Source organism: Hyaloscypha bicolor (genome assembly GCF_002865645.1).
Source record: "Hyaloscypha bicolor E unplaced genomic scaffold K444scaffold_16, whole genome shotgun sequence".
In the NCBI taxonomy this organism is placed as follows: domain Eukaryota; kingdom Fungi; phylum Ascomycota; class Leotiomycetes; order Helotiales; family Hyaloscyphaceae; genus Hyaloscypha; species Hyaloscypha bicolor.
Window position 1 is genome coordinate 1,610,885 of NW_020194518.1, and position 27,154 is coordinate 1,638,038.

Below are 27,154 nucleotides of genomic sequence, written 5' to 3' on the forward strand. Positions count from 1 at the left end.
GTGGATTAGGGAATACATTAATAGAACTAGTGTGTTTCTGATTCTTGTCTTGACCAGTTCCTTGATTAATCGTGAATGCTTTACGCTTTCGCTCATTTTCATTCATAACCAATTCCCACTCCGCTCGAGTGAACATGCCGCATTCAGCAAGTCCTGATTCCCGCTCCACATACGTGCGTGCGTTGCCAAATTAATAATTGTTTCTCGCGCTGGCATTTTGTTTTCTCCAACTAGACAAAGGAATGTCTTGTTTCCTCATACCACCGTCTCTAAGGCTGTCAAGAAGCCGCAGGAAGTAGTAGCCATGTCAAAGATCAGCTAACAACGAACGTTTTCTCTTCTCGCAATACTTTCTGAGGTAGCAAGTCAAAATCCATGCACACATAGACATAATAATATCCAATGAGTGTTGCAAAGTTACGCCTATGTTCGTATCGCAAAGCAAAAACTGGTCACCAGAGTAGAAAATACAAAGGATATCCCCTGACTGAATGCTTTTCAGACCCAAGCCAGTCCTACCCCCAGTAGTACTCAGTGTGCCAAAGGAATACTCAAACTACTTAAGTTACTTAAGTATATGCTCATTGAGTATTGAGTAGAGTATAAGTAGCCCCTCTATGACTAAGCTTAAGTAGAGTAGAGTAGACTACTTAAATAGTTTAACTACTCATCACGTGATTTATTTTATTTAATATCTCTCTTTATATTATAAATACCACTTAATTCTTCCCTTTATTATCTTTTTTATTACTTAAAATTCCTTTAATATTAGTAAAAATTAATATAATAATCACGTGTTATTTAATACATATGACTTCTAAATAATAAGTCAAGGAGAAAAGGAATATATAGGGCTTATTTTGACTTTGACTTATACTTAAAAAATAATATAGCCTTTTAAAGTAAGTTTAAAACTAATACTTAAGTTGCGGGATCCCCTTATAAGAATACGTGCTTACACGTGACTTACTACTTAAGTTACTTAAGTATATACTCAATGAGTATTGAGGAGAGTATGAGTAGTACCCACTACTCTACTCTACTCTACTCATTTGACACACTGGTAGTACTGAAATAAGAATAATTAGCCAATTTCGTAACACAGCTGACGAAGTTTTGCCCCGCCAGACAGGAGTCTTCATAGCATCTGGGCTTTGCTCATTGCTTTGACTCTCACTTGTGCTCGTGCTTAGACCGATCACCCATAGGTCGGCATTGGATGCATCCCAATATCGGGACCAGCAGGGAAGCTTCTGCCCAGCTCGGGCGGCACGTCCGCAATTAGTCCTCGCCAGTGTGCCCCGTGAGTGTCGTTCTGTTGAGACGGTAAGTCTCCACAGAAATAGCACGGCAATCCTTTCCCCAACTGTCCATTCTAGTAAACAATTCTGCTTGAGCCGTCTCGTCGTCTGCGACCTTAGTATGAAAGTTAACCGGGACCAAAATATTGTTCACCCGGTCAAGCTCAAATCCAGACACATGAATTCAAGTGATGATCTTGGATGAGCATTTTATTGATTTTAGTTGAAAATACAGAGATTGCCAGCCTCACAGTTCGATTTATCAGTGGAATTGTGAAAAAGGAAGCGTCAAATTAGGGCTGGAAAAACTGGTTACGTGACTTGCTAGTGAGGCTCAAGCTCCCCCTTATTTATTCAAGCCTCTAGATTTCGCGGAGATCTGGTTAATATAGTACCACACTTGGGAGCAGTGTTTTGAGCTTTTTCCGGTCACAATTTCACAAAAGTGGTCCACCGACCCCACCATTGTGGAAGAATAGCTGAAAAAGAGTTATAAATTGTATTTCGGAAGATGCCAAAATTGATGATGGCAGCTTTCTAGAGAACGATGAACGATAAGATCTAAGAGAAGAGTCGCAGTCGCACGTTGGTGTTGATAACGATACATGTGACTCTTCATGTGACTCTTCATACTCTGCTCAATCCTGGGTTAACGCCCTATGACTAGCAAAGTTAGTATCAGAAGTAAATGTGGTGGGAAAGAAGGAATGTTAAAGATTGGGAACTTACATGGATCTCCGGGCTGTGGATGTAATGGAGTGGGAGGAGGCTTGGGTGGACTTTGTGGCATATCGAAGAAAGTTCCTGGGCTACTAGAGGTTGAGCTGAAGTCCAAGGGTGATTTTCAGAGCAGCGAGATCGACGATAGGTCAGATATTGGGCTGTACGAAGACGAAAGATGTGTATAGAGACACCCACAGCGTCGTGTGTAGCTGCCTTGCATAAATCGGAAGAGGACCAAGAGGCACAGTGCACCAGAAGCGTCTTTGATGATATGTGCAACTAGAATTTTGCAGAAATATAGGAGATTGAATGGTAACAAAGAAGGGAGACTCATCAGATATACTTTACGTCTGGCTTTGCCACACTCAGTGTGCACGCACATGCTGGGCACGCACACGCATGATGCGTGCATTGATATCACAGCCAGCAACCAGTTAGGACAGAAGAGAGGAATGAAGAAGCAAATGGCGAGGTCGATGGGAAATGGGCGGGGAATGGATGGGAACTGGGTGGTGAATGGGTGGTGAATGGGTGGTGAAAAATGTATGGAACGATGGTTAAATCATAGGCAATGGGTGGTGAACGGGTGGTTAATGGGTGGTGGATGGGTGGTAAATGGGCGGTGAATGGGTGGTAAACGGGGAATGTGTAAAACGACACCCTCCCGGGTGTCGATTGGGGCGGGGGTGTTCATGACTTGTAATTGGCTATCTAAGCTCCCTATAAATCTTAAGTTAGATTTTTTGATATAAGTATAAGCTAATATATTATAACCCTTGTATTATAATCACGTGCTCTCTAGCGTATAATAAAAAGATTCCTTAAAATAGAATTTTAATTTAAGGAAGATTATATACTAATTAGTTGAGTTCTAGCTTTTAAGCCTTATAAGGCCCTATAAATTAGGGACTTATTTGTTAAATTTTTAGGCTTTCTTAAGCTTACTTTTAGACTAAAAAATATATAACTTTTAACTTCTTTAATATAAAGAGCTATTACTAATCAAAAGTTTATAAAAAGTTTAAATTTGAATAGCCCTTAATTAGTGCTATAAGTAAATGAAACAAGCATTAAATTATATTAATTACCTATTAAATTAAATTAAATTAAAGAAAAAGCCAGAGTTTTGGTGTTCCTGTCCGAGCGCCTCTACTTTGGGTTAGTGATAGTAATCGACACCCCAATCGACACCCGGGGGGTCGTCGTTTTACACATTCCCGGTAAACGAGTGGTTAGGTTAGTATTTAGTCAAATAGGATTAAGAAACTGTCCTAACCGCGTGGCTGAAAGGGAGTCAGCTGATCAGGCTTTCTTGTTGCAAATGCATGCACGATTGCAAATCTTCCCTGCTTCCACAACCTCTCCCATTCCAAATAACCTCTATCAGAGATCGATTGCTTCGCATTCGGCACAAGTCAATCCTTATGGCAACTGGCTCGTCGACTGGCTCTTCAACCCTCAACGGCCACGGCCTCATCGTCGTTCCCTGCTGCGCCAATCCGGCTTGGGTTGCGGATCATGGGAGCCCAACCGTTGAGTACGAGTTGCTCTTCTGTCTCGTTCAATAGAAAGCTGATCTTTGTTGTATAAAGCATTGTAGCTATCCATGGCCTCAATGGAAAACGGTGGTCAACATGGACTTACAAGGCGAAGGGCAAGACAGACGTCATGTGGCTGCAGGATCTCCTTCCACACAAACTCCCTCAAGCTCGAGTGATGACCTTTGGGTACAACGCCGACATGATCAACAACTATGCTACATCGAATATTAGAGATCATGCTCGAAAGCTTCTGTCACTGCTGCGAAATAAAAGGGATGAAGGAGACGTAAGCTTCACTTGGATTGAGCCTTGTCCAATTGTGCCTCAGACTTATTGAAAACAGCAGGCTAGTCGTCCTATAATATTCGTTTGCCACAGTCTAGGTGGCATCGTTGCCAAGCAGGTATGGTTTGATCTTTGTTATAGTACAGTAGAGTTCCATCGCGACTGTATTTTGCTACATATCATCCGCTTTTCTGATGCTACATCAGGCTCTACGCATCGCTACAAACGAGACACCTTATAACTCTATCGCGAATTCTACTCGCGGAATTGTGAGTCCTGCCCTGGCAGCCTGCCACCGTTATAAGAGCCGTATTAAAATTCCGTAGGTTTTTATGGGAACACCACACCGGGGCTCAGACCTTGCCTTCTGGGGAAACATCCTCGCAGGCATATCGAAAGCCGCCTTTTTGCACCCCACCCCGAACATCAAGGTCCTGAAGAATAATTCAGCAACTTTGATGGATGTGTCGGAGGACTTCAGATCAATTGTGGGGAACTACTCTATCGTCAGCTTCTATGAGGATGCAAAAATCAAGGGCGTTGGCAAAGAGGCATGTACTTGACCCTTTTTTTTATTGCTTTATTAGTCTGTTGACAACTAGGGCAACAGGTTGTTGGAAAGCACTCTGCCGTGATGGAAATCACTGGTGAAGAAGCGGTTCCTCTGGCAGGAAATCACATGGAAATTTGTACATTTTCAGGGGTCGGTGATGAGAGATTTGAAGAGGTTTGGAAAGCCATCAAGCGAGTTATTGAGTCTAAGCCAGCTCGTACGTATTTGGAATGGAGAGTCAACATTGCTGACTTTGTTTTTAGAAAATACTGATGCGAAACGTGCTTTGGTGCAACGACTGACACAACTCGCACAATTTGACCATCTACGGTTCCTGGAAGAGATGCCCTCGCCGCTTGAAGGGACTTGCAGCTGGATACTTGACCACCCAGCTTACCGTTCGTGGTTGGAATGCTCAGGAATCTCGATACTCCACATGCTAGGGAAACCTGGTTGTGGAAAGTCCATGATCTCGAAGTACCTACTGGCAGATTCCAAATCTCGACTTGACTGGATTTCGACCGGCTATTTCAGTTTCAGCGCTACCGAAGGACGACAAAATCTGATACAAGTGTACGCATCATTTCTCTTGCAGATCCTCGCCTTTGCGACGTCGATGTATCCTCGTATTATTGAGGCCTGCAGCGCCAACCCAAAGGGGGAATGGAACGAGAAAGATCTGGAAACTCTGTTAGAGGAAGCTCTGGCCATCTTCCCCCGCCGACGCGTCATACTTGTCCTGGATGCTCTTGATGAATGCCATGCTTTCGGTTCAGAAGTCTTGTGTGCAATTACGAAGGTCTGCCGCAAAGCACCGTGGTGTAAGGTCTTGGTGACAAGCCGGCCAAAAGAGGGCATGCCACGGGAGGAGGATGTGACGGAGCTTAATCTCGATAAAGAACCTGGATTGGAGGCCGACATAAAGTTGTTTATCGCGGATAGAGTAAACCTCTTGATGAAAGCTCGACCATTCTTTGCGCCTCTGAAATCTGAGATCGCCAAGCGACTCAACGAGAGAGCAGATGGGATGTTTCTACTAGTGGAGCACATCCATAGAAGCCTTTTGAACTTAAAAGGCACGTCCAGAAACAGTATTCGACAGGTACTCCGCTCACTACCTAGAACCCTCGCAGATGCATATTCTCAAACGTTTGACCGAGTCCAGCCGGAGGATATCGAGTTTGGAAGCAACGTTTTAATTTGCCTGCTGTACGCTGCAAGGCCCATGACTGTCTCAGAGTTGGCCATAGCAATTGCAATTACAGAACAGACCCCGAATTTCACGGAAATGGCAGATGATGTGGCTCTTTCAGTCCTATACGACATCAACACCAGAATTGGACCTATCGTCACTGTCAGCAATGATTATGTTTCACTTATTCACGCCTCAATGAAAGATTTTCTGCTTTCCACGGTCAATAGCGACCTAGCGGATACTGCAAATTCTGAAGGAGCTAGTTCACGAAATTTAAGGCCCGATCCACGGAAATGGTACATAATCGGCAGGGACGAAGCCAACAACGATCTGCTCTCTCGTTGCATGAAATATCTCTCTTTATATTTCCTCGAGTCGAAAGGGAGGTTGGATCGTTTACCCAGGGCTCTTTCACCGGCATCCCAGCAAGTAAACAACGAAGAGAATTTCGAGCCAAACTCGAAGGAATGTGAAGGATTTCTCTCATATGTCGTCGAAAATCTTCCAGACCATGCCAGGAAATTATCTAAGACGTCGAGAAGGGAACGGCGACGTGTGAGGGAGTTCTTTGAGTCATCCCGGTTCTGGCAGTGGGCCTCACTTTTTTGGGAAGAAAAAGATCCGTCAAGGAGCCCTTCAGACCTTGGTCCCTTGGCTATGGCTTGCCTCTTAGGTTTAAAACTGACAGTGGAGGATCTAGTAGCCCCAGGAAACAGAAACAGCCTCAGATTCGACTCGGATCGGTCAATTCGCGATATATATAAAGTTTTGGCGGCAGCGATTGAGGGCGGGTCCACGGAAATTCTTTCCCTTTTGATTAATAGTGGTGCATCAATCGATGGCTTCATTAAACTGGGCGAAAAGAGAACGCTTCTCTCGGTCGCAGTATGGTATGGGAGGACTGAAATGATTGCCCTTCTTCTGGATAAATCAAATTATCTCAGTCTTAGTGACGAGGAAACGAACGGCTCCACCCCCATTGATATTGCTGTCGAGGCTGGTCGACAGTCCACAGTCCGTTGGCTTCACGATAATGGAGCCCCACTCAACTTGGGGAACCATCCTTGGCAGAGACGATATTTGTCTGCTCTACATGTCGCTGTTCGGTCTCACCGATCTGGAATGATCCCTATGTTACTGAAGCTTGGCGCTGATGCTAGGGAGCCTACACGGGACGGAGATTTTGCGTTCCACATGGCGGCTCAACTCGGAGATCTGGCCGCCTTAGAAATATTGAAACCACATGATGTCGACGCGAGGGATGCAAATGAAAATACAGCGCTCCTGAGGGCTGTTGAAGCTCTACAGAAAGAAATGGTACTGTACCTGTTAAAAGAGGGGGCCGATGTGAATGCTCGAAACAATCGAGGATCTCTTGGAACCGCGGCCTATTTAGCTCTCAGTAAGCGAACAAAGGACGACCACCAGAAAGCCAGAGAAGTGGTAGAGCTTCTTCTTTGCCATGGCTTCGACATGCAGTCCGAAGAGGTGGGGGTTATCCTGTATGCCGTGGTCGAGTCCGATAACATCTTTGCGTTTTCTTTCCTTCAAGTTTGGCCTGGGTCATTTTCTTCGAGGGTCCGCCTGGATTCGGCCGGTGTGTGGATGCTTGCTTCTAACATCCGCGCGATTGATATTTGCCATTCTCTGCTCCAGACTAATGCTGTCGATGTTAACACTTGCGATGCTGACGGGACCACCGCGCTGGCAGCCGCTGTCAAACGAGGAGACATTGCTTTCTGTCAAAAGCTCATCTCAAACTGCCACGCGAAGACTACCGTCCGGGACAAGGAAGGCAGAACACCACTTCATGCAACCACTCAACTTTGGCCCAGGGAAGTGGGATTAGAAATTGCAAGCCTCATCTTAGATCATGATGATAGCCAGCTTTCGAATTTCATGAGAGACAATCGTGGCTTGACTGCGCTGCATTTAGCAGTTTATTGTGGGAACGTTGAAATGGCCAAATTCCTGCTCGAACGAGGCGCCGCGGTGGATGCGTTGGATACCACTGGCCGTACCTCATTATATTGTTGCAACTTTCGAAATTCTGTCTTAGTTACACTCCTCCTTGAAGCGGGTGCTGACCCAACCGTCCGAGCCCACAGCGGCAAAAGTGCTGCTATCAGAATAGCAGACTCCGGCGAAGAGGAAGCCATGGAAATCTTATTCCGGCGAGGGTTCAGCTTTAGCGAGAGCGATGTTCTTGAAGCGACGAAAGTTGGAAAACAAGAAGTCCGCATCAGCTGCTTGCTCTGGTATATTTACCTCAATGGGAACATTGAACTCGTGCAAAATATGTCGAAGAATGGAATGATGAGTAGCAATGATAAAGAGATGGGGTTAAAGTGGGCTTTAGAAAAAAGAAAGCGCCCCGTCCTAGATCTCCTGGCACCAATGCTCGAGAAGAATCAAGTCAAAGAATTTGTAGGACAAGAGCTTGTAACCTGGCTTTTGTTTCCAGACAGCGAGAAGAGAACACAATCGATTCTCTTCATTCTACTATCCGACTACGTGGACCTCAACAAAGCTTATTCACCTCCTTCGGAACGGGATTGTCGCGCTGTGCACCGGAGGATCACGGTGAATCCTTTGATGAAGGCCATTGAAAGAGGAGAGCACATCTTTGTGAGAGCAATGCTTGAAAATCAAGCTAGCTTGTCCATATCTAGTCGATTCCTTGACAGCGCCCTCCGTCTAGCCAGAAAAGAAAGGCATGAAGAAGTTGCAAACATACTGGCAGGTCACATAGAAGCTTTGGCTTCTCAACGAGAATGAACTTGGTCCGCTGGAGCCGGATCTCATGCCACACATCTCGAAGTTTCCTTCCTCTTTAGCAAATGGGGTATTTATTTGTTGTCGGAATGGGGGAGAAGTCAAACTGAATTAGGGTTGCAATAGAAAAGCGAGCCTAACAATACCCGCCGGGACCACCCATCAGTCGTTCTGACCCTGATGCATTTGTGCCGAAGAAAGCTGATCAACATCTGTACTGCTCGTTCCGCAAGGCCGGTCGAACGAGAGTTGACTAATCGAGCCAAATTCGTGGTGGCCATTATGACGCTTGAAAAACCCAGAGGCTCTGTTTCCAGCAAAATGGCCACCGTTATCTGAGTATCCCCATTTGAGCGATCCCAACATTGGGACTCAAGAACAGGACGAAGCTCATTGTCTCGTCTTGGTTGTGGTCTCAATATGCCTTCGCCCACACGAACCGAGTAAGGTAGTCAGCAACGATCCTTCCCGTTCTCCCACATGATAGCATGTGCTTTGCTGTCGTGTGACTGATTCAGAATAATCCAGCGCCTCTCAATATCTCGATTCCGGAGTGGCGATGTCCCACATAAATAGCCATTGACCACTTATGTGGAATCAAAAGTAAATACTTATAGAGTAAAGCATTTTCCGAGAGCGCAAACGGCAAACGAAAGCAAATCCACATCTGCCTCACGGTGGACCATTAAAGCCGGCGCTGAATTTTCCAACGTGGGTCGTTAGAGGGGAGTTGAATTTCAAAAGTTCTAGAACCTCGGGGGTAATTGGGGAGAGTAGACTCGAATGTGCGATAGATTCATGGAATATTCCGAAGGAAGGCAGCTGAAGTGGTTCCGTACACCTTCAATTGTGGTATCGAAAATTCAGAGAAACCAATTTTTTTTTTTTTTTTTTTTTTTTTTTTGGCTACCATGAAGCTGCAAAGCGTGATCGAAACCACGGTATGAATTGTGGAGAGGTGGAGTGACTACCGTACCTATTTGTTCTAGTCCAACCACGGATAATCTCCTATTCGCCGAAGGGCATATGCCGTTGCGAATATTCTAGTCTATTTCGCGAATAATAGAAGGTTGAATGAATTAAGGCCATTCACGAATAGTGTATACTAGTCATGGAGAACTTATTATTCCCGGTCGGCATATGCTAGTCAGGAACCCCACTTACTATACTAGCAAGGTATATAAGTCTATTCTTCGTTGGCACGTGCCCAAAAGGTGGTATATAAAAGTATTATTTTGATCTAGCTACTTATCCATACTATAAAAATAATAAAAGATAGAAGAATTAAGCTTGTAATTAACGTGAGAGATGCGAAGTCTTAGGAGAGCTTTACCGCTGCTTCATGGTTTGCGTACTAAGTAGACTAATTGCTAAGTGGGCAAGTGACTAGTGTGAGGTTATTCCCGGGTGGCGTACGCCCACCACGCCTTTTGCGGATAGCCTCACATTAGCGTATAACTCCGCGACTTCACAGGTTACTTCGTACCCGGGGTAACAGTTCCAAGACACAGAAGATCTACTTTACCTCAAGAGGTAGTATTTTCAGCAAATTCCAAGAGTTCTGTTGGCTAGATCCCCCCTGTTAGCGCAGAATCTTCCGGAAAATGTTTTGGAACTGTCACGCCGAGGGGGAAGTATATTCGTGAATGGCACCTGCCAGTCGCGAAGGTACGCCATTCGTAGGAGGACTGGAACATACTAATCACCCAGTCACGTGTCATCGAGCTTTTGTGCTAGCTGTTGCAATGTTTTGGAGGTTGACGACTTGATTTTTCAGCTTACGCGGGGTAAGCACTCTATATATACATCCGGTATATCAACTACAGTGTACCAGCGTACACTCAGTTCCAACACTAGCTGTGAGCGCGTACATCTTGAGGAAATAATAAGGGTTCATGTGTCTTTCGGAAGAAGATACTGTAGTAACAATCCAAACCCTGAACCATGCTTATCTTTTCCTAAACAACAACCTTGAGCGCGTTCCCAACATCGTCAAGGGTTCGAGCAAGCGAAACGGAGATGAAAGAACAGAACGGTTTAGCGAAGCGACCCCCCTTATTTTTGCAATACCGGGCGGCTAAACTCCAACACGCTGCTTCTTCGGCCGAAAAGGCAAGCCACTCAATCCCACACGGGCTTCACAACCAATGATGTGGATATGATGGAAGTATTGGCAACTGCGAGGTGATCCCTGTTTATAGGTGATGCGCCTGTCAATAATTCAGTCACCCATCAGACCCGCGGGCTGAGGGAAGCGATTGATTGAAATCGATCGTTCTTACATTCACGAGCACAATATGTTGGTGAAAGCAGGTCAAGATATGAAACCTTTGAGTTTTGAATTTCCTTCTCGTGGTAGCAGCCGTAGCTTCACTACACCAACTACAATACACCCATTACACCCCCGGAACCCATCAATCCACCCCCTGCACCCCTCCTTCACTCTACTCTTCTACACCCTTCCCCCCAAGACTCTAAATCTCGCGGAGATCTTCAAAATCTAAGCAAAGCTCTTCTCCTCCTCGTGCTGCGGGATCACCTCGTGGCTCTTCTCCGTCATGCCCATGTCGGCCGCAAAGGTGGAGTGCGGCACCCACTTGCTGGAGTGGCGCGGCGTCGTCTCCTCGAACATGCGGTCGACCTGTTCCAGGGACAGGCCCTTGGTCTCGGGGATCAGGAAGTAGGAGTACACGAAGCAGACGGCGCAGAGGGAGCCCCAGATGAAGAAGACCTTGGGGCCGAGGTTGCCTTTGTTCTCGCCGACCATGTAGGGGGTGATGACTGCGATGATCTGCAGACGGTTGTTAGTAAAGCATTAATGCCAAAGGATTAGGAAAGAGACGTACGCAGTTCCACAGCCAGTTAGAAGCGGTCGAGAGACCGACACCGCGGGAGCGAATGGGGATCGGGAAGATCTCGCCGATGACGACCCAGGCGCCGGGACCCCAGGTTGAGGCGAAGAAGAAGATGTATATGCAGATGAAGGCGATGAGGGCGCGGGTGGCGTTCTGGTCGTTGGGGAGAGCGGTGCCGACGGCGCCGACAATGAACTGGCAGATGACCATGCCGAGGGCGCCCCAGACGAGGATGGTGCGGCGGCCGAAGCGCTCGACGGTCCAGAAGGAGATGGGCGTCGAGCACACGTTGACGATGGTGAAGATCATGGAGATGAGGAAGGGGTTGGAGATCGTGTGCAGGGATTGCAGGAAGATGGTGGAGTAGTAGAAGATGAAGTTCACGCCAGTCCATTGTTGCATCATTTGCAAGGAGGTGCCGAGGATCGTGCGGCGGAGATTGGAGGAAGGCTTAGAGAGACCGCCCTTGAAGCAGTTGGCCCAGGATGAGAAGTAGCCGCTCTGGGGGATGACGCTCATCTCGTACTCGTGGTTGGCAATAATCTCAGCAAGTTCCTGTTGGATGTACTCGGAGTCTTGGGGCTGGCCGCGGACACGAGACAGGACGGCAGCGGCCTTCTCGAGTTGTCCCTTGATGACGAAATATCTTGGGGATTCTGGGAGGATGAAGAGCCCAGTCGCGAGAATGATGGCCGGGATGAGTTGGATGGAGATCGGGATGCGGTAGGAGCCAGAATCCAGTCTGTTCTGGGTCGCGTAGTCGACGCACGAGGCAACCATGAGCCCAATGGTGATGGCGAATTGATATCCAGCAACAATGGCACCACGGACCTTGCGGGGAGCGATCTCTGACATATACAGGATGATGATGGCAGAGACGAAACCAACACCGAAACCGGCGATGATACGGCCAACAGCGAGCAGTGCGATGGTGGAGGAGGCGAGTTGGAGAGCAACACCAACAGCAAAGACACCACAGCCGGCAATGATGGTTGTGCGACGTCCGAACCAGTCGGAGAGATCACCAGCGATGACGGCGCCAAAGAAGGTGCCGGCCGAGAGGATAGAGACGATCAGGGAGTTGTTGGACGAAGACAGGACGAAGTAGGCAGATTCGGACGCGGTGGCTCCAGCAGCTGGGTAAGGCAAGCCTTGGAATTGGTGAATGAAGTACTTCATTCCCAAAACACCACCAACGTAACCGGAATCGTAGCCAAAGAAGAAACCTCCAAAGGCAGCGAAGACACACATGAGGTAGGCCTTCATGGTGACGGGCGCCTCAATACGGGCGGTATCCGCCGTGGCGATGATAGCTCCACCAGCCATGATGTGTATGGAGGGGGGGTGAAAGGCTTGAGGATGAGGGTGAGAGCTACCTTGAGCTCGTTGAAAAGATATGAAGGAGAGTTGCCGGCCTCCTGCTCGATGTGGAAGATGAGTGGACTGAAGTCTGGAGAGCTGGACAGCATCGTGGGACCTTGCCCAGATATATACCTCCCCTACAGCAAAAGCACAGAAAGGCCGATTCGGTCCAGCCAGACCCATGGGGAAATCCCTTGAAACCCCAAAGCAGAATGCTCACCTAGACTTGCACACATGATGCGTCTAGCGGAGCGTCGAAAACGAGATCTTGGGCCCTTGGCTCCCTGGCTGTTGGGTTTCGGGCTTCCTACAATCGGACCGACGCTGCAACCTCGGCGACAGTTGGGAGAGGGAGCGTGCCTGTGGGGAATCGTGGCCGCAGTCCCCGACTCTCCAGACCCCTCAGAGTGCCTGAAAGTGGAGAGCGGGAGGGGATGTTGGATGACGGAGAGGACCAGCGGCGTGGTTGGAGGTCGTGGAGGGGGGCGGACTCGGCTAGAGCACGCTCCAGTTCTGGGCTGCAGCGACCAGGGGTGGCAAAACTTACGAGAATTACTGTATATCACCCCCGGCTCAAAGCTCAAAGCTTCATCACGGTATGGATAACACCACGCCTGTACGGGCCCTATCAAGGGTCGACAGCGAATAGAGGCTCTCTAAAGCACCTGAGATTCCCTATGTTGGGGATATAAACGAGGTTTTGGGGTGGTGTTATCAACATCGAATGTACTTTAGCTTTCAACCAGGGAGGGGGGAAGAGTGTGGGGGCAATAATAAACGATTGGTAATGGGCTTACGCATTATTACATCATAATAGGCTTCCCATTGTTATAGGCTTCCTATTATTATTACACTTTGTTTATATAAGATTTGTATAAGTTCAATGCAAAAAGTATAATAGTCGCAGCTATAAGCAAGAGTTTGAGCATCTTCAATAGAGCATACTACTTCTAATCCTGCGAAATAAATGTTAGTTGCCACCCGTTTACCGGGGTTTTATTAGCGAGCTGGCGGAATACCAATCATCTGACTTGATTCCAGCTTTCTTGCTCCGTATATGCAGATAAATGCAGTACTGTACTGGTACTGCACGGGTTACATGTCAAGACCCCTGTGCAGAGTATTGCAGGATTTCCCCTTCGGGCAAGATTGCTCCCCTTTGAAAAGAAAACGCCACCAGACCCGCAATACCACAACGCATCATAGGCTCGAGGTGTTATTGATAATTGTTCCGTAATGGGGTGGGCGTAAATATGGCATCCCTAGCAGTGCAAAATTGCTCCCCTTTGGAAAGAAAACGCCACCAGACCCGCAATACCACAACGCATCACAGGCTCGAGGGTGTTGTTTATAATTATTCCGTAATGGGGTGGGCGTTAATATGCCGCCCCTAGCAGTGACTGTCGTGTGAGGAAGCTGTGGAAGTGTGGATGCAGAACCGAAGGCAATAAATACAGATCGAGCAGGAAACCCGTTTACGTTCGCTGTGCCTCGTGCGCCAGCGGCAAAACCGTCCCCACAAAAGCACCGAATGGCGGGCAGCAAGTAGTTGCGAGGGCGCGGGCCACTCCTGCGGCTTCAAGTCGGCGCTACAGGGGCCGCGATCGTTATCTGCGCCGGGCGCCCGTGTCGAGTGGGTAGCGACCGGTAGCGACTGGTAGCGACAGCTAGCGAGATCTCGCAACTACAGCCGCGCCGGGGTCTTCGCGCCCCGCTAGTCCGCATCCCGTCAAGCGTCGGCTGCTCTGCGGCCACCGCCTCCCAAGTCGAGAAGCATCGCAAGGCTTCGTGGTGCAACTGGCTCCCTCTTCCGTGCCTCCTTGCGAGTCCGCGACCGGCCAAGCGCTCAAAGAAGTCTCGTGGCATCGCTTCGTACTGTACGAAGTAGTGCCATTTTCAGCTCGCCGGCAGGTGTGCACCACTTCGCGTCGAGTCGTCGACGAGTGGAGCGAAAAGGACCGCGAAAATACGCCCTCTGGGGCATCTGGGCCTCGGGGGCCTGGGCAGCGACAAGGTGGTCCCGCGGATCGCGGCCGGCGGTGACAGCAAAGTCTTGTCATCGTGGCTTTCTTGCTTTTGGGATCTGGAGGCTGAAAATGGCTGAAAGGCGGGGTAACGTTGCCAATCTTGGCTGCAAGAAACAAATCTGACCCAGCGTGTTGGTATGGCCCTAATAATGAGACACAGGAGGATTAATAAGCAGTCAAACTCTCGATTGATGAAGCAATCTATTTGGCTTCAACGAAAACCGGGAGGATGGAATCGGGTCTGGAAGGCGGACGTGTGTGGACGGAGGCCAGAAATTGAGGACCGCTCCAGGTTCCACGAGTCAGTCGTTTCAGGAGCAAACCCCCGAGATTACTCGAGCGCAACCTCGGGATGTCCGCCGTTCTTCAGCGTCTGGAACTTCCGCTTCGTGACAAATATCGACGTACGCCGCGTCGCCGTCGAAGAAAACTTTCTCTTCGTAACTTAAGACATAGCTGTCAGCCTGTCGCCGTCCCAAGTGGAGTGTCCGGCGGCTTAGCTACGATCGTCGTTTCTTCCACTGGTTTTCTAGTCTCCTGACCTCGCGTTTCTAGCCCGCAATCAAGGAAACCGGATTTAAAACCCGCTACTGCGGTTTTCAAGTCACGAGTGTCGACTTCGACATCTGCTTTCGTATCTTCGTATTTGAATTTTTTGGTCGCGTACAGTTCCCATATTCTGCTCTCTATGGTCCCCGTCGACGTCGCACGACATGAAGTCGGTTCTCAGGGGCTGACAAAGTGGCGAGGGTCAGGCAACTCACTGGCATTGACCCTCCACGCTGCGCTCGCAGAAGATGAAAGGGATATGCGGTTGAGGTTAGAATTGTTGTTTAAGCATTGAGTGTTGTCTGTTTAAGAATTTTTGTAGTTCGAAAATTTTCTTGCGCGTGAATTTTCGGTCACGTGCTTCGGCACTAGTTCGCCAATCTCAAGGAGAACAGCGTAAAAGCAGCCTTCGATCCCGTAATTTCGACGCATTGTCTGATTTACTATGTGACACTGTACTAAATAGTAGTAAATGTTTAATTTGATTCGACATAAATTCTACCTAAGCTATATAAGACGTAGAAGCGGACTCGGCTTTTATGGCCATGACTGGAGGCCATGATGGCCGAGCTTGAATTGCTTCTCACACGTCAACATAACCCAATCTCTTGAGCTTCGCACATTCCGTTGCTCAGCACTTCGCTACCCATAACGCCTTGAACATAGCATTCCCCCACCATAATATACGAAGAGCCACGAGGCTTTAGAACAAACGGTGTCTTCGCCCCAAGGGGGACCCAAACCTCGTAGATATTCGACTCATCCGTATACGCCTCGGGATACACAGCATCCATTTCATCCCACCTCACTCGAACGTGAGGCCCCATTACGGAGGGTCCAAGGCCAAGATATCCTCTCTGCGTTTCAAACACGCAGCGATTATTGCACACTGACTGAGCGGCTCGTTGGAACCGTTGGTACATTGGCATGGGCTCGGAATTTTTGCTACCATTGGATTCCTGCCACCCCCTATACTCGTGAGAGGCTTGGCCGCCTCCATTGTAGTTGACATGCTTGATCTCGTCCCCCACTAGGTCCATCGCGTTGGTGTGTGGCCTTCCATCCTGCCGAGAGCGCTCCTCACCCAGGCGCAACCTCATGTCCCCGGCCCTCGCAAATCGGAGCTTCGTGAACTCCGAAAAGGCCCTCTCGTGAGCCCCAACGTCCGGTTCGAGGCCCCATCTACCAAGGCCGGCCGTGATAACCATGGAAAACGCGGCCTGGATAGAGTAAGACTCGATATATGGGGCACGAGTCTGGGCCGCACCCGAGTAAAGGTGCCAGAGGCGGTCGACGTAAGTGGGAATATCGCGGGCCGATGGCGTAACCGACAGATCATCCCAGCCGAGGCTTGGATGGATGATGGCAATACGATCCAAGAATATTGCTTTCATTCTGAGCATCTCATTCTCTACCGTGAAGTCCTGGTATTCCGATGGACCGCCGGCTGCAAGCCCACGTATTTTATAAAGCGGCACAATGAAACAGTTTCTGAAAGTTAGTATCCAACTCGGGAATGATGTCCTTTCCATTTCGAACCGAGAGAGGCTTTCATGGAAGACGTGCGACAAGCCGTCCAGTCCATCCTCCCGTAGGATCTGCCCAGAAGCGCCAAGCAGCACATCCTTCAAAGACCTGGAATAATCCGGGACTAGCGTGTCTTCCTGTCGCAGAAAAGCAAAGACCTTGTCACGAGGGTCAGTTGCAAAGAATCCGCGGGTTTGTTCTAGCCTAGTCATCAAGCTCGTGCTTGGTGCGGCGAGACTGCGTATATAAATTGCGTTGGAGATTCCTCGGTCTGTAATCATTTTGTCACGGATGGCCTCGCGTGCTCGGAACGCACAGAGAGCCGAGAGCTCAATGGCTAGGAAGGTGGTTCGAGACTGTCCACATAAGACGAGGCAGTTGTCGTTGGCTTGGATTTCCTGAATGATCCACGTTCGACAGAAATATGGGAGCTCAAAGAACCGGAAGAGGGACTCCCGTCCGCTCGAGCCTTGGTCTGGGAGTGAGGAGAGCGGGATGGAGTCTGCCAGCACGCGGAGATCGTAACTTCGTGGAGTATTCGGGAGTGAGTACTTTGCTGCCAAGCGATTCATCAAGGCCACGGCTACTTCGTCTCTAGCATCCTTCGGTCCGAGCTAAACAAGGACGTGATGCGCTCGTTCGTATATATCTCGCATTATCTGCACCTGCGCAGAACGTTCTGCGTGATCTTCCTGGTTAATGCAGATGGCGTCTGCTCAAAGGACCCTTCCATTAGCTGGTGACCTAATGCACTGCAGCGCAGTGTAGAGGTTTCTCGTGACCTTGAAGGGGATTCCGTCGAGGAATATCTTGGCTTGTCCCCATGCGTCTCCCCACACGTAGGAAATCGCCTCGTACTGGATTCCATGGTCGATATTGGCGGTAAACAGAGAACAAGATAGGGCTTCGTCACCCTGGCCACGCTGCAGGCGGATGAGTCGTACGGAGCGACCTGGCGGAAGCCGAGAATAGGTAAAGACATTCGGTTTATCAACCCAACGTCTGAATGTGTAGGCGCCAGGGCTTTCTAACGGCTCTTCTACCTTGGGCCACCTTTGATCCCTAGGAACATCTGGGTATTGTGTGTACCGGCAGGGAGTGAAGCTTGGGAAGAGAAACTTTGCCTCGTTATAAGGATAAGGCGGCTGAACCGCGTTGGAGCTATCTTTATCACGGCCTTGAATCAAGGATGTTCTAGCGTCATCCATTGTTATAACGGTGCTAGAGCCCCCAGAAGCGAGACCTGAAACTGATTTCAACTTTTACTGTACGCCTTTTCTTTTGAAAGTTCGAAGGCTTCGTGCAAGCAGGAGGCTACAGTAGTTAAGGCAGGTGCGGGGTTGTTTTGCTCTAACCACAAATCATCAGCAGGTTCCACTGGCCAACCGGGCAGACCCACTTTCCGCCCAAGCCAAAGTTTGACTTTAATATTAACTTCTCAATTATTAATATAATTTTATATGTTTGTATTTTTTGGCTAAACAATATATTCTTTAATTGAATCTTAATATTTTAAAGCACAAGATATTATTAATGTGACGGCTGGTGTCACATGGTTGATTTCGGCCATAGGGGTTCGTTTTAGCTAAGGTTCCAAGCTATGGTTCAAAGCAAGCTCGGGTTCCAAGCTCGGCCTTTCAGTGGTCTTGGCCGTACCTACTTATCCACTGCCACACCTCACTCCTTCTCTCCTTAGCTTTAGATTTTATAGGACATTGGAATCATAGATCTTTGAGCATCGTTCTATTGCTTTATTCCTGCCGTCACAATTAATGTTATTTATAAAACTAAGTTCTTAATTATATATTTTGAATTTTAATACTATATGAAAGAATAATTAAAAGAAACCCTTTTATAAATATTCCTATAATTGAGAGACATATTATTAGCAAATAAAAAAATCAATTTTTATAAAATTTGATTAATTATTAGTATTATAAATAGCGAGAGAAAAATCAGTTTTTGGCTTGAGCGGAAACTAGGGTTTGGCAGTCAGTAAGTGAACCCTTCTAGTCCGCCGATCTCAAGAAGAGCAGTGTAAAAGCAGCCACAATTTCGGCCTCGCCGACTCACACTTCTTATACAATACTCGTCAATACCCACAAAATGCCACGTACTCTCTAAACATCCGGCAAAACAACTCCAACTGGTACTTCTCCCCAACAAACGGTATCCCGCAACTGGAATCTCGCCCCTCACAACCAGCACATCACCCTTCCCCAGGCGGCCGCAATCGACATCCCATGCAGCCCCCCATAATGGATTAGCGTATAATAATAATGTAATAACGCATTTTTCTCCATTACTTCTTTATATTGAGCTACGTTCGGACCACCCTTAACCGGTTGGCTCCCGGAACTCCTGGAAAAAAACTGGTCACGTGAGGAACACCAGAATCGCCCCCTTCTAGGGAATCGCGCATCAGAACGCGATTACGTCTAAATCCTTAGAGCTTAGCTTAGGATTATAGAGAGAATACTCGAGTACCTTTCTCTATATTTTAGTAGTTCTGAGATGCAAGGGGCTTTTATTATAATTTTTTAAAGCTCGGGGGAAAATCTAAAGCTAGCGGTTCCGTAGAAGGCACTAAGAAAAGAAATCCTGACCTTATATTACTTTTCTCTCTTTCTTCTCTTTATTACTATGGATCCTCCCCGCTTTTATACTTCCTGTAGGCAAAACCGGCCTGCTTCTGACTTTATTACAGAGCGGGCTAAGCCATATAAAACTTGCTCTCACTATCGAGTTTATATCCTTCCCCTTTTCTGGCTTAATTAACCAGTTAATAGGCCCGAAATACTACTAATTATACCCAGCGGCGCCCTGCCTTACAAGAACTCGATCCGAATACCCTCCCTACCTTCCGGCAATAATAACGGTCGATTATAGACGTCTCTGCGGACGAGCCAGCCCTATAGTACTAGTAATGGATCCGTTAACTGTCCGTTGCGGCCCTAGTTTATATTATAGAGGACCCTCCTACCGACCTACCTACTATACGGCCTCCTGCCTTCCTCTCCCGCTTCCGGCCAGCTCCCGTATATATAACTGGTCCGCTTACAGGTTACTATATAGCTTGCGGAGCTCTTTATTTTGGCTATACGGATAATTGCTTTAAGGCCTATTATAAGAAGGGCGACGTAATACTTCCTCTGATCCGCAAGCCTCCTCTATACCTCTCTTACCTCTTTACGGGCAATAACCCGCTCTATTAGGCCTTCTAGACAAATATCCGGGTATATAATTATACTTTTGCCTTTATATTAATTAGCTATAAGAAGGATACCCGGATTGACTTCTCCTGTAGGATCTAGTACTTTCAGATCTATGGCGAGCTCTTCCACTTCCAAGGCCCGCTATAGCCCGCTTTATATACCAAACCCTCTTTTATATAGCTCTTCTTTTATGATCCGCTCTTTATAACTAATATACGGGCTACTAACTTCCCTTACTTAGATTATATAGTTCTTTTATAGCTTACGGATATACTTACGGATTATAATCCGTTTATTACGGTCTATAAGATAGCCTATAAGTATCTTGTAAGCTAGTAAACCGATTTCCGGATTTTACTTAACCCGCAAATATACTTAATTCTTGAGTCGGGTACTAATTATTATTATAAGAACCTCCTAACGAGCAATGAGGTTATAGCCCTTATCCCGGACGAGTATATGGATATAAGCCACTGCAATCTGGTATTTATGGTCCGTAAGGCAGGCTGCAAGTATCCGCAAATATATATGGTTAATATTATATATATAGCATATATACCACTCTATTATGTCTTGCTTTTCCCGTACGGCGACCCGGGCTAGTACTACGGTTTGTAGTTATAGGACCATAATAGGACCCGTTAGCGGATATGACTAGAGTAGCAGGTCTTTTACTAGTACTACCTCTATATTTGTCTGGCTTTCTTCCTGCTCTTTTATACTAGCTGCCTCTTTTAGTAGTATATTATTAATACGTATATTACCTGCAAGACTATCTCGCTTGACTAGCTCTGCTTATACTAGCAAAATATCCGTACGGATATATATATAGGACTTATAGATACTCTAATTCGTAAGGATGTCTATACGGGTAATATTAGCCGTTGCTTTATCCTCTCGTTAAGCTTTACGGGCAGTAATTACTTTATATAGTAGCTCTTTTAAGACTTAATGGCTATTATATAATACTTTAGTAAGCCAAGCTTCTTTATTACCTTTATGGCTAACCCGTACTAGCCTGAGATTACAGATTATCTCTTAAACGGGTAGTAAGCCATTAATTATCCGGATCTCCTTTGCCGGGTCTTTATATTAAAGATAAGAGAGCTACTTGCGGACCTAAAGAATTACCTTTTCGGACTATATATAGGCCATATATATACGATTAAATACTAGAAGTATAGCCTCCCGTATATATATCTGCTCTTATTCCTTAGGAGGGAAGCCGTCTTCTTAACTCCCGATTTAGTTAATAAAGTTGTTTATACCGAGCTCCCAGACCCGTTATAGGATCCTATAGGCGAACTTATAACCATAGTAACTAGTTAGATATCTTACGGACCATATAGCCTTAAAGATAATCCGAAAGCCCCGTATATAGTCCGTAAGATACCTATAGCCCCGCTTATATACCAGAAGAGGTTCCCTAAGGCATTTGCGGCTATAATAATTATCTATAAAAATGGGTATTCCGAGTACCGGTACCGGAATAATGGCTATATGTTTATGGTCCGCAAACCAGGCTTTCCAGGCCAGGAAGTCGTCCGTAATAACCGCTAGGTCATTCTATATAACCCGTATCTCCTCCAGAAGTTCCGCTCCTATATTAATATCGAGATTTGCGCTTCCGTATAAGTAATCAAGTATATCTATAAGTATATCTATAAAGAAACAGACCATATAACTATTATAATCTCAGAAACGGATAATAAGATTATCTAATACCTTTAAGCTCGGTATATAGGCCCTATAGAGGCTTTCTGGTACCTGTTCGAGTACCTAATATACCAGGAGTTCCCTCCGGTCTAGTACTTGGTAATCCACCTCCCTGGGTAGTATACGGTCTGCTTTACGGACGACCTCTTACCCGAGCAAATTACGGACCGGGCCGTAAATGCCCGTTTAACCTTAATAGCTTTCTTTAAGTATAATATAATATATAAGAACGGCCGCTAGTACCTCTACTACAAGTTCCTATAGTACTTTATATAGGTTACCAAGACCCGGATATAGAAGCCCTATAAGCGAGGGTATAATATTAGCCATATTTACTACTATAGCCCAGTTTCGGGCAAGCGGTTCTACTTATGGCTCTTACTAATAGTTATATACGGTCCGTAGTCCTTTAATGAGCTATATTTGGTCGAGAGTATCCGTTATCCTATATACTATACTACCTGTATTACCTATAGCTTGGCAGAGAATAATTAGAAGTAGTTCTAGTACTTTAATAAGGCTATTTTATTAATAACCGGCCATGATTTACGGACGCTCTTTCTTATAGGTATCCGCTAGTAGCTAATTACGGATATATAAGCGATCTGGAACCGGTATAAGGAGTATTTCTATAATAACTTGGCCCGCAAGCTCGCCTACAACCCGTTAATTGACTTCCCGCTACCCTTAGTTAATCCTTACTATAATTACGGCCTCTTTTTACTTGGTCTTGGCCTTACGGATCTCTAGTAAATATTTACGGATATTGCCCTGCCTGAGAATATCTTTAATTAGATCATAAGCTACCGTATGGCTAATCTGCAGGTCGATTATACCTATAAGATATTACTGGCGACCGTAATACAAGCCTAGCTAAACGTAGACTAGTACTCTTGCTTCTAGATAATTATGGTAGTAATTACGGACGATTTGCAGACGGCCTACTTCTATTTACAAGGCCCGGGCGGGACTAGTAAGACGTTCCTTTATAAGACCCTCTATTACTATTACCGTAGCCAAAGTAAGGTAGTCCTATATATAGTATTAACGGGTATTATAGCTCTCCTTTTCCCGGACAGACGTATATCTTATTTCTAGTTCCGGATCCCGCTCGAGCTTAATAAGTCGTCCGTAAGTATGATTACTAAGACGAGCCGGCTCGGGGCACTCTTGTAATCTATAGACCTAATTATCTGGAATAAGGTACCCATATAGTACAAGTACTACTTTGAGATAGTATACTAGCTAATGGTCGATTTACGGTCGGTTGCGGATAATATTCTCTTTAGAGGAATACCCGTAATTCTCGGGGGGAACTTTGCCCAGATCTTACTAGTAGTCCTATATGATTCGCAGGCTAATATGGTACGGACCTGCTTATAGCAGATATAGATCTGGCTATGGCTCTATTAGTTATTATTACGGATTAATATACGGGTCCGTAATAACCCGTCTAAATAGGATTTTATAGACTAGATTAGTTATCTATTATACGACCTGTTCTTGAATAGACAGATTATACTCCCGCCTTTTATTCCGTATACCTAGTTAGTTACGGACCTGATTAATTACGTCTACCTGTGAGAATAACTCTTGCGGGCCCCGTATAACTACCGGGCCTTTAGTAGACGGGCAATCCTATTAATCCTGAATAATATGGTCCGCAAGCTTAACTAAATAATCCTGGATATACTCCCTGGCCAGGAACGGACGTATTTCGTAATAGATTCGGCTAATATAAATAAGGCAGATCCTGAGATTACAGAATTACTACTAGAGGTCTTATAGAGTATCTATTTACCGGGTCTACTTCTTTCTAAGCTATGACTCAAGATTAATATACCCGTAATACTCTTATGAAATCTCTATCTGTAGGAAGGGCTATATAACGGGTTACGGATATTAATATATAGCTTTAGGAGATTCTTAATTCGGGTATAGCTACTAGGTAGTGACTTTAACGGCCAGTTATGGACGATTCCATGGATTAAGCTCTAGTCTACGGATTAGTAACTGTCTTTTATGCTCTCCCGTAAGCAGTTTCTACTTGCTTTATCCTTTATAATAACTATTAATAAGTTATAGGGCTAGTTATTTGAGGTAGTAGGGGTGGATTTATAGTTCCCGGTCTTTTCTTATGGCCAGTTCTATATAGCAGCCTTACGAGTAACCTTATAGGCAGGGCTTTATATTCTTTTATCCCCTAATATAAACCGTACGAGTAATATAGTATACCCAGAAATATTATAAGGTCTTACTTAGCTTTTAACTTACTTATAGCTGACTTTATATATTTATGGGCTATTTTTCTTCTTATATTATTTATAAAGGGTCCGTAAAGAATCCGTACCTGATTTATATACTTAGCTAAAAGCCTTTATTATATTCCAAACTTACTCGGAACAAGTTTAGGGCAAAATTATTACTAGCCCCGGAGCTTATATAGGGCCGCTAGCAATAATTTTAGCGAAGCGGCCCTAAACTCGTCCTTTTCTATATTGTCCTATATTCGGACTATCCTAAGCGGTTGGCTCCCAGTACTCCCTGGAAAAAGCGGGTCACGTAAGGAATACTAGAATCTCTCTCTTCTAGGGAATCGCGCATTGGAACATAATTACGTCCAAATCCTTAGGGCTTAGCTTAGGATAAGAGAGGAGAAGCTCAAGTATCTTTCTTTATATTTTAGTAGTTCTGGAATGCAAGGGGCTTTTATTACGATTTTTTAAAGCTCGGGAGGGGGCGAGGGAAATTCTTAAGGCACTGGCTAGCTCTCAAGGCTTCCAAAAATACAGGTCACGTGAGGAACACCAAAACTTCCATATATTACATACTATAATCCTAATACCTAGTAAGCTTAAGGGAAGTTTTATAGATATAAGAGAGAGCTTTATAAGTAAGAGTAAGGCTATAAGGGTTTATATAAGGAAAGAAGAAGCTTTATAAGCTTATAAGATAGCTTAAAAAAAAAAAAAATAAAAGAAAAAGCTATAATAAATTATATAAAAAAAGAAAAAGCTTTATAAATATAAATAAAGGCTAAAAAAAAGCTATAAATAAGAATATAAATAATAAGTTACTTATAGAGATAAGTAAGACTTAAAAGAAAATATAAAAAGAAAGAGTTTTATAAATAAAAGTAAGGGCTATAATAAATAAGGCTTAAAAAAGCCTATAAAAAAAGAAAAGAACTTTATATATATAAATAAAGCTATAAGAATTTATAAAAAGAAAAAGAGAATTTTATATATAAATAAAAAAAGCTATAATAATTTATAAAAAAAAAGAAAAAGCTTTATAAATATAAATAAAAACTAAAAAGAAATTATATTTAAGAATATAATTAATAAGAAACTTAAGGCAAATAAGGTTTAAAAAGCTTATAAAAGAAAAAGAGCTTTATAAGTAAAAGTAAGGCTATAGGAATTTATATAAAGAAAAAAGAAGCTTTATAAGCTTATAAGATAATTTAGAGAGAATTATAAGCAAGAAAAATAATTATAATAATTTATAAAAAGAAAAAAAAAGCTTTATAAGTATAAGAATATAAGTAATATAAAATTTATAAAAGCAAGTAAAACTTAAAAGAACTTATAAAAAAAAAGAATTTTATAAATAGGAATAAGAGCTATAATAATTTATATAAAATAACTTTACGAGTATAAATAAGGCTTAAAAGAGTTTATAAAAAAGAGAAAAGAGCTTTATATATATAAATAAGGCTATAAGAATTTATAAAAAGAAAAAGAAAGTTTTATATATATAAATAAAAACTATAATAATTTATAAAGAAAAGTAAAAAGCTTTATAAATATAAATAAGGCCTAAAAAAGAATAAAAAGAAAAAGAAAAGAAAAAGCTAAGAAAGCTTTATAAAAATATTATTTCTTTTATTATTAAAAAGGCTTTTTATAAATTTTAATTAATTTTTTTATATAATTAATATTAGAAATAATAAATAAAAATAAACTAAATTTAATATATTAAATATAAGTTTATAAATATAAGTTTATAAATATAAGTTTATAAATATAAGTTTATAAATATAAGTTTATAAATATAATATAAGTTTATAAATATAAGTTTATAAATATAAGTTTATAAATATAAGTTTATTAATATAATATAAAAAAGAGTTTTATAAATTAAATTAATAAAAGAAAATAAATTATAAAAAATATATTATATAAAAAATATAAATTAAATTATTTTATTAAAAATAAATTAAATTTTATTTTATTTTATTAATTTATAAAAAAAAAGCTTTATAAATATAAATAAAAACTAAAAAGAAACTATAAATAAGAATATAATTAATAAAGAACTTAAGGCAAATAAGAATTATAATAATTTATAAAATAATTTTATAAATATAAATAAGGCTTAAAAGATCTTATATATATATAAAATTATAAAAATATATAAGATTATAAGAATATATAAGATTATAAGAATATATAAGATTATAAGAATATATAAGATTATAAGAATATATATAAATAAAGGTTATAATAATTCATAAGAATAAAAAAAGCTTTAGAAATATAAATAAAGCTTAGAAAAAAATATAAAAAAAAAAAAGATTTAAGAAAGCTTTATAAAAATAAGTTTTATAAATTTTAATTAATTTTTTTATATAATTTGTCTTAGAAATAAAATAAATATAAGTTTCTAAATATATAAGTTTTATATATAAATAATTAAAATATATAATTAATAATTTTAATAATTTAAAGAAATTATATTAAGTTTAAAGTTTAAGAATTTATAAATTAAATTAATAAAAGAAAGTTTATTATAAATTAATTAAGTAATATATTATATAAAAAATAAAAAATATAAAAAATATAAAAAATATAAGAAATATAAGAAATATAAGAAATACAAGAAAATATAAGAAATATAAGAAATATAAGAAATATAAGAAATATAAGAAATATAAGAAATATAAGAAGTATAAAAAATAAAAAGAAATATAAAAAAATATAAGAAATATTATTTAATTTATTTTATTATTTATTAAAATAACTTTTAAATTAAGAAATATATTTTTATATATTTAATAATATTAAGTTTATTAAAAATATTATATAAAAGGATTTTATATTAAAGAAACTTATATTAAAAAAATATTAACTTTTAATAATAATTTATTTTATTATATAATATAATAGTTTTATATTTAAATAAAATTAAAGAAAAATATAAAGAAAATATTAATAAATTACTTTTATTAAAATCTTTCTTTATATAATACTTATTAATAAAAGAATTTAAATCTTATATAAAGCTTAGTAAACTTTTATTTTTTTATAATTTATATATATTTAAATTAATATTTTAAATTAATATTCTTTAATTTTTTAAACTTATTTATTTTAGTTTTTATTTAAAGTACTTATATTATTAAAATTTAATAATTAAAAATATTAAGATTTATTTAAAAAATTATTAATAATTATATTATAATTTAAAAGTTAATCCTTTTTAATAAATAATTAAAAAAAATTAACTTTAGAAAGGTTTTTAATTT

At 42.7% G+C, this 27,154-nt stretch overlaps 5 protein-coding genes across 5 annotated transcripts; 1 reads left to right on the forward strand and 4 right to left on the reverse strand.

Annotated features, from left to right (window-relative positions):
* Nucleotides 1-3,448: 3,448 nt before the first annotated feature.
* Nucleotides 3,449-8,376, forward strand: K444DRAFT_625178 (ankyrin; the record flags this gene model as incomplete). Its single annotated transcript, XM_024882487.1, has 7 exons — nucleotides 3,449-3,561; nucleotides 3,617-3,851; nucleotides 3,912-3,968; nucleotides 4,057-4,119; nucleotides 4,177-4,405; nucleotides 4,453-4,620; nucleotides 4,667-8,376. 7 exons carry the CDS (start codon nucleotides 3,449-3,451, stop codon nucleotides 8,374-8,376), a joined length of 4,575 nt encoding a protein of 1,524 aa, XP_024742530.1.
* Nucleotides 8,377-10,873: 2,497 nt separating this feature from the next.
* Nucleotides 10,874-12,554, reverse strand: K444DRAFT_518549 (general substrate transporter; the record flags this gene model as incomplete). The annotated part of the gene is made up of 2 exons (XM_024873876.1): nucleotides 10,874-11,164; nucleotides 11,220-12,554. The coding sequence occupies 2 exons, from the start codon at nucleotides 12,552-12,554 to the stop codon at nucleotides 10,874-10,876; spliced, it is 1,626 nt and encodes a 541-aa protein (XP_024742531.1).
* A 3,202-nt stretch (nucleotides 12,555-15,756) lies between these two features.
* Nucleotides 15,757-16,089, reverse strand: K444DRAFT_518860 (uncharacterized protein; the record flags this gene model as incomplete). The annotated part of the gene is made up of 1 exon (XM_024873903.1): nucleotides 15,757-16,089. One exon carries the CDS (start codon nucleotides 16,087-16,089, stop codon nucleotides 15,757-15,759), a length of 333 nt encoding a protein of 110 aa, XP_024742532.1.
* Nucleotides 16,090-17,310: 1,221 nt separating this feature from the next.
* On the reverse strand, nucleotides 17,311-18,101 carry K444DRAFT_703508 (uncharacterized protein). The gene has a single exon (XM_024888068.1). It carries the CDS (start codon nucleotides 17,899-17,901, stop codon nucleotides 17,410-17,412), a length of 492 nt encoding a protein of 163 aa, XP_024742533.1. The 5' UTR covers nucleotides 17,902-18,101; the 3' UTR covers nucleotides 17,311-17,409.
* Nucleotides 18,102-21,242: 3,141 nt separating this feature from the next.
* Nucleotides 21,243-21,588, reverse strand: K444DRAFT_518904 (uncharacterized protein; the record flags this gene model as incomplete). The annotated part of the gene is made up of 2 exons (XM_024873906.1): nucleotides 21,243-21,362; nucleotides 21,484-21,588. The coding sequence occupies 2 exons, from the start codon at nucleotides 21,586-21,588 to the stop codon at nucleotides 21,243-21,245; spliced, it is 225 nt and encodes a 74-aa protein (XP_024742534.1).
* Between the last annotated feature and the right edge of the window lie 5,566 nt (nucleotides 21,589-27,154).

What these genes read in the sequence shown, in the direction of transcription:
- K444DRAFT_703508 (XM_024888068.1), bottom strand. Translation starts at nt 17,901, where the DNA reads ATGGATGACGCTAGAACATCCTTGATTCAAGGCCGTGATAAAGATAGC.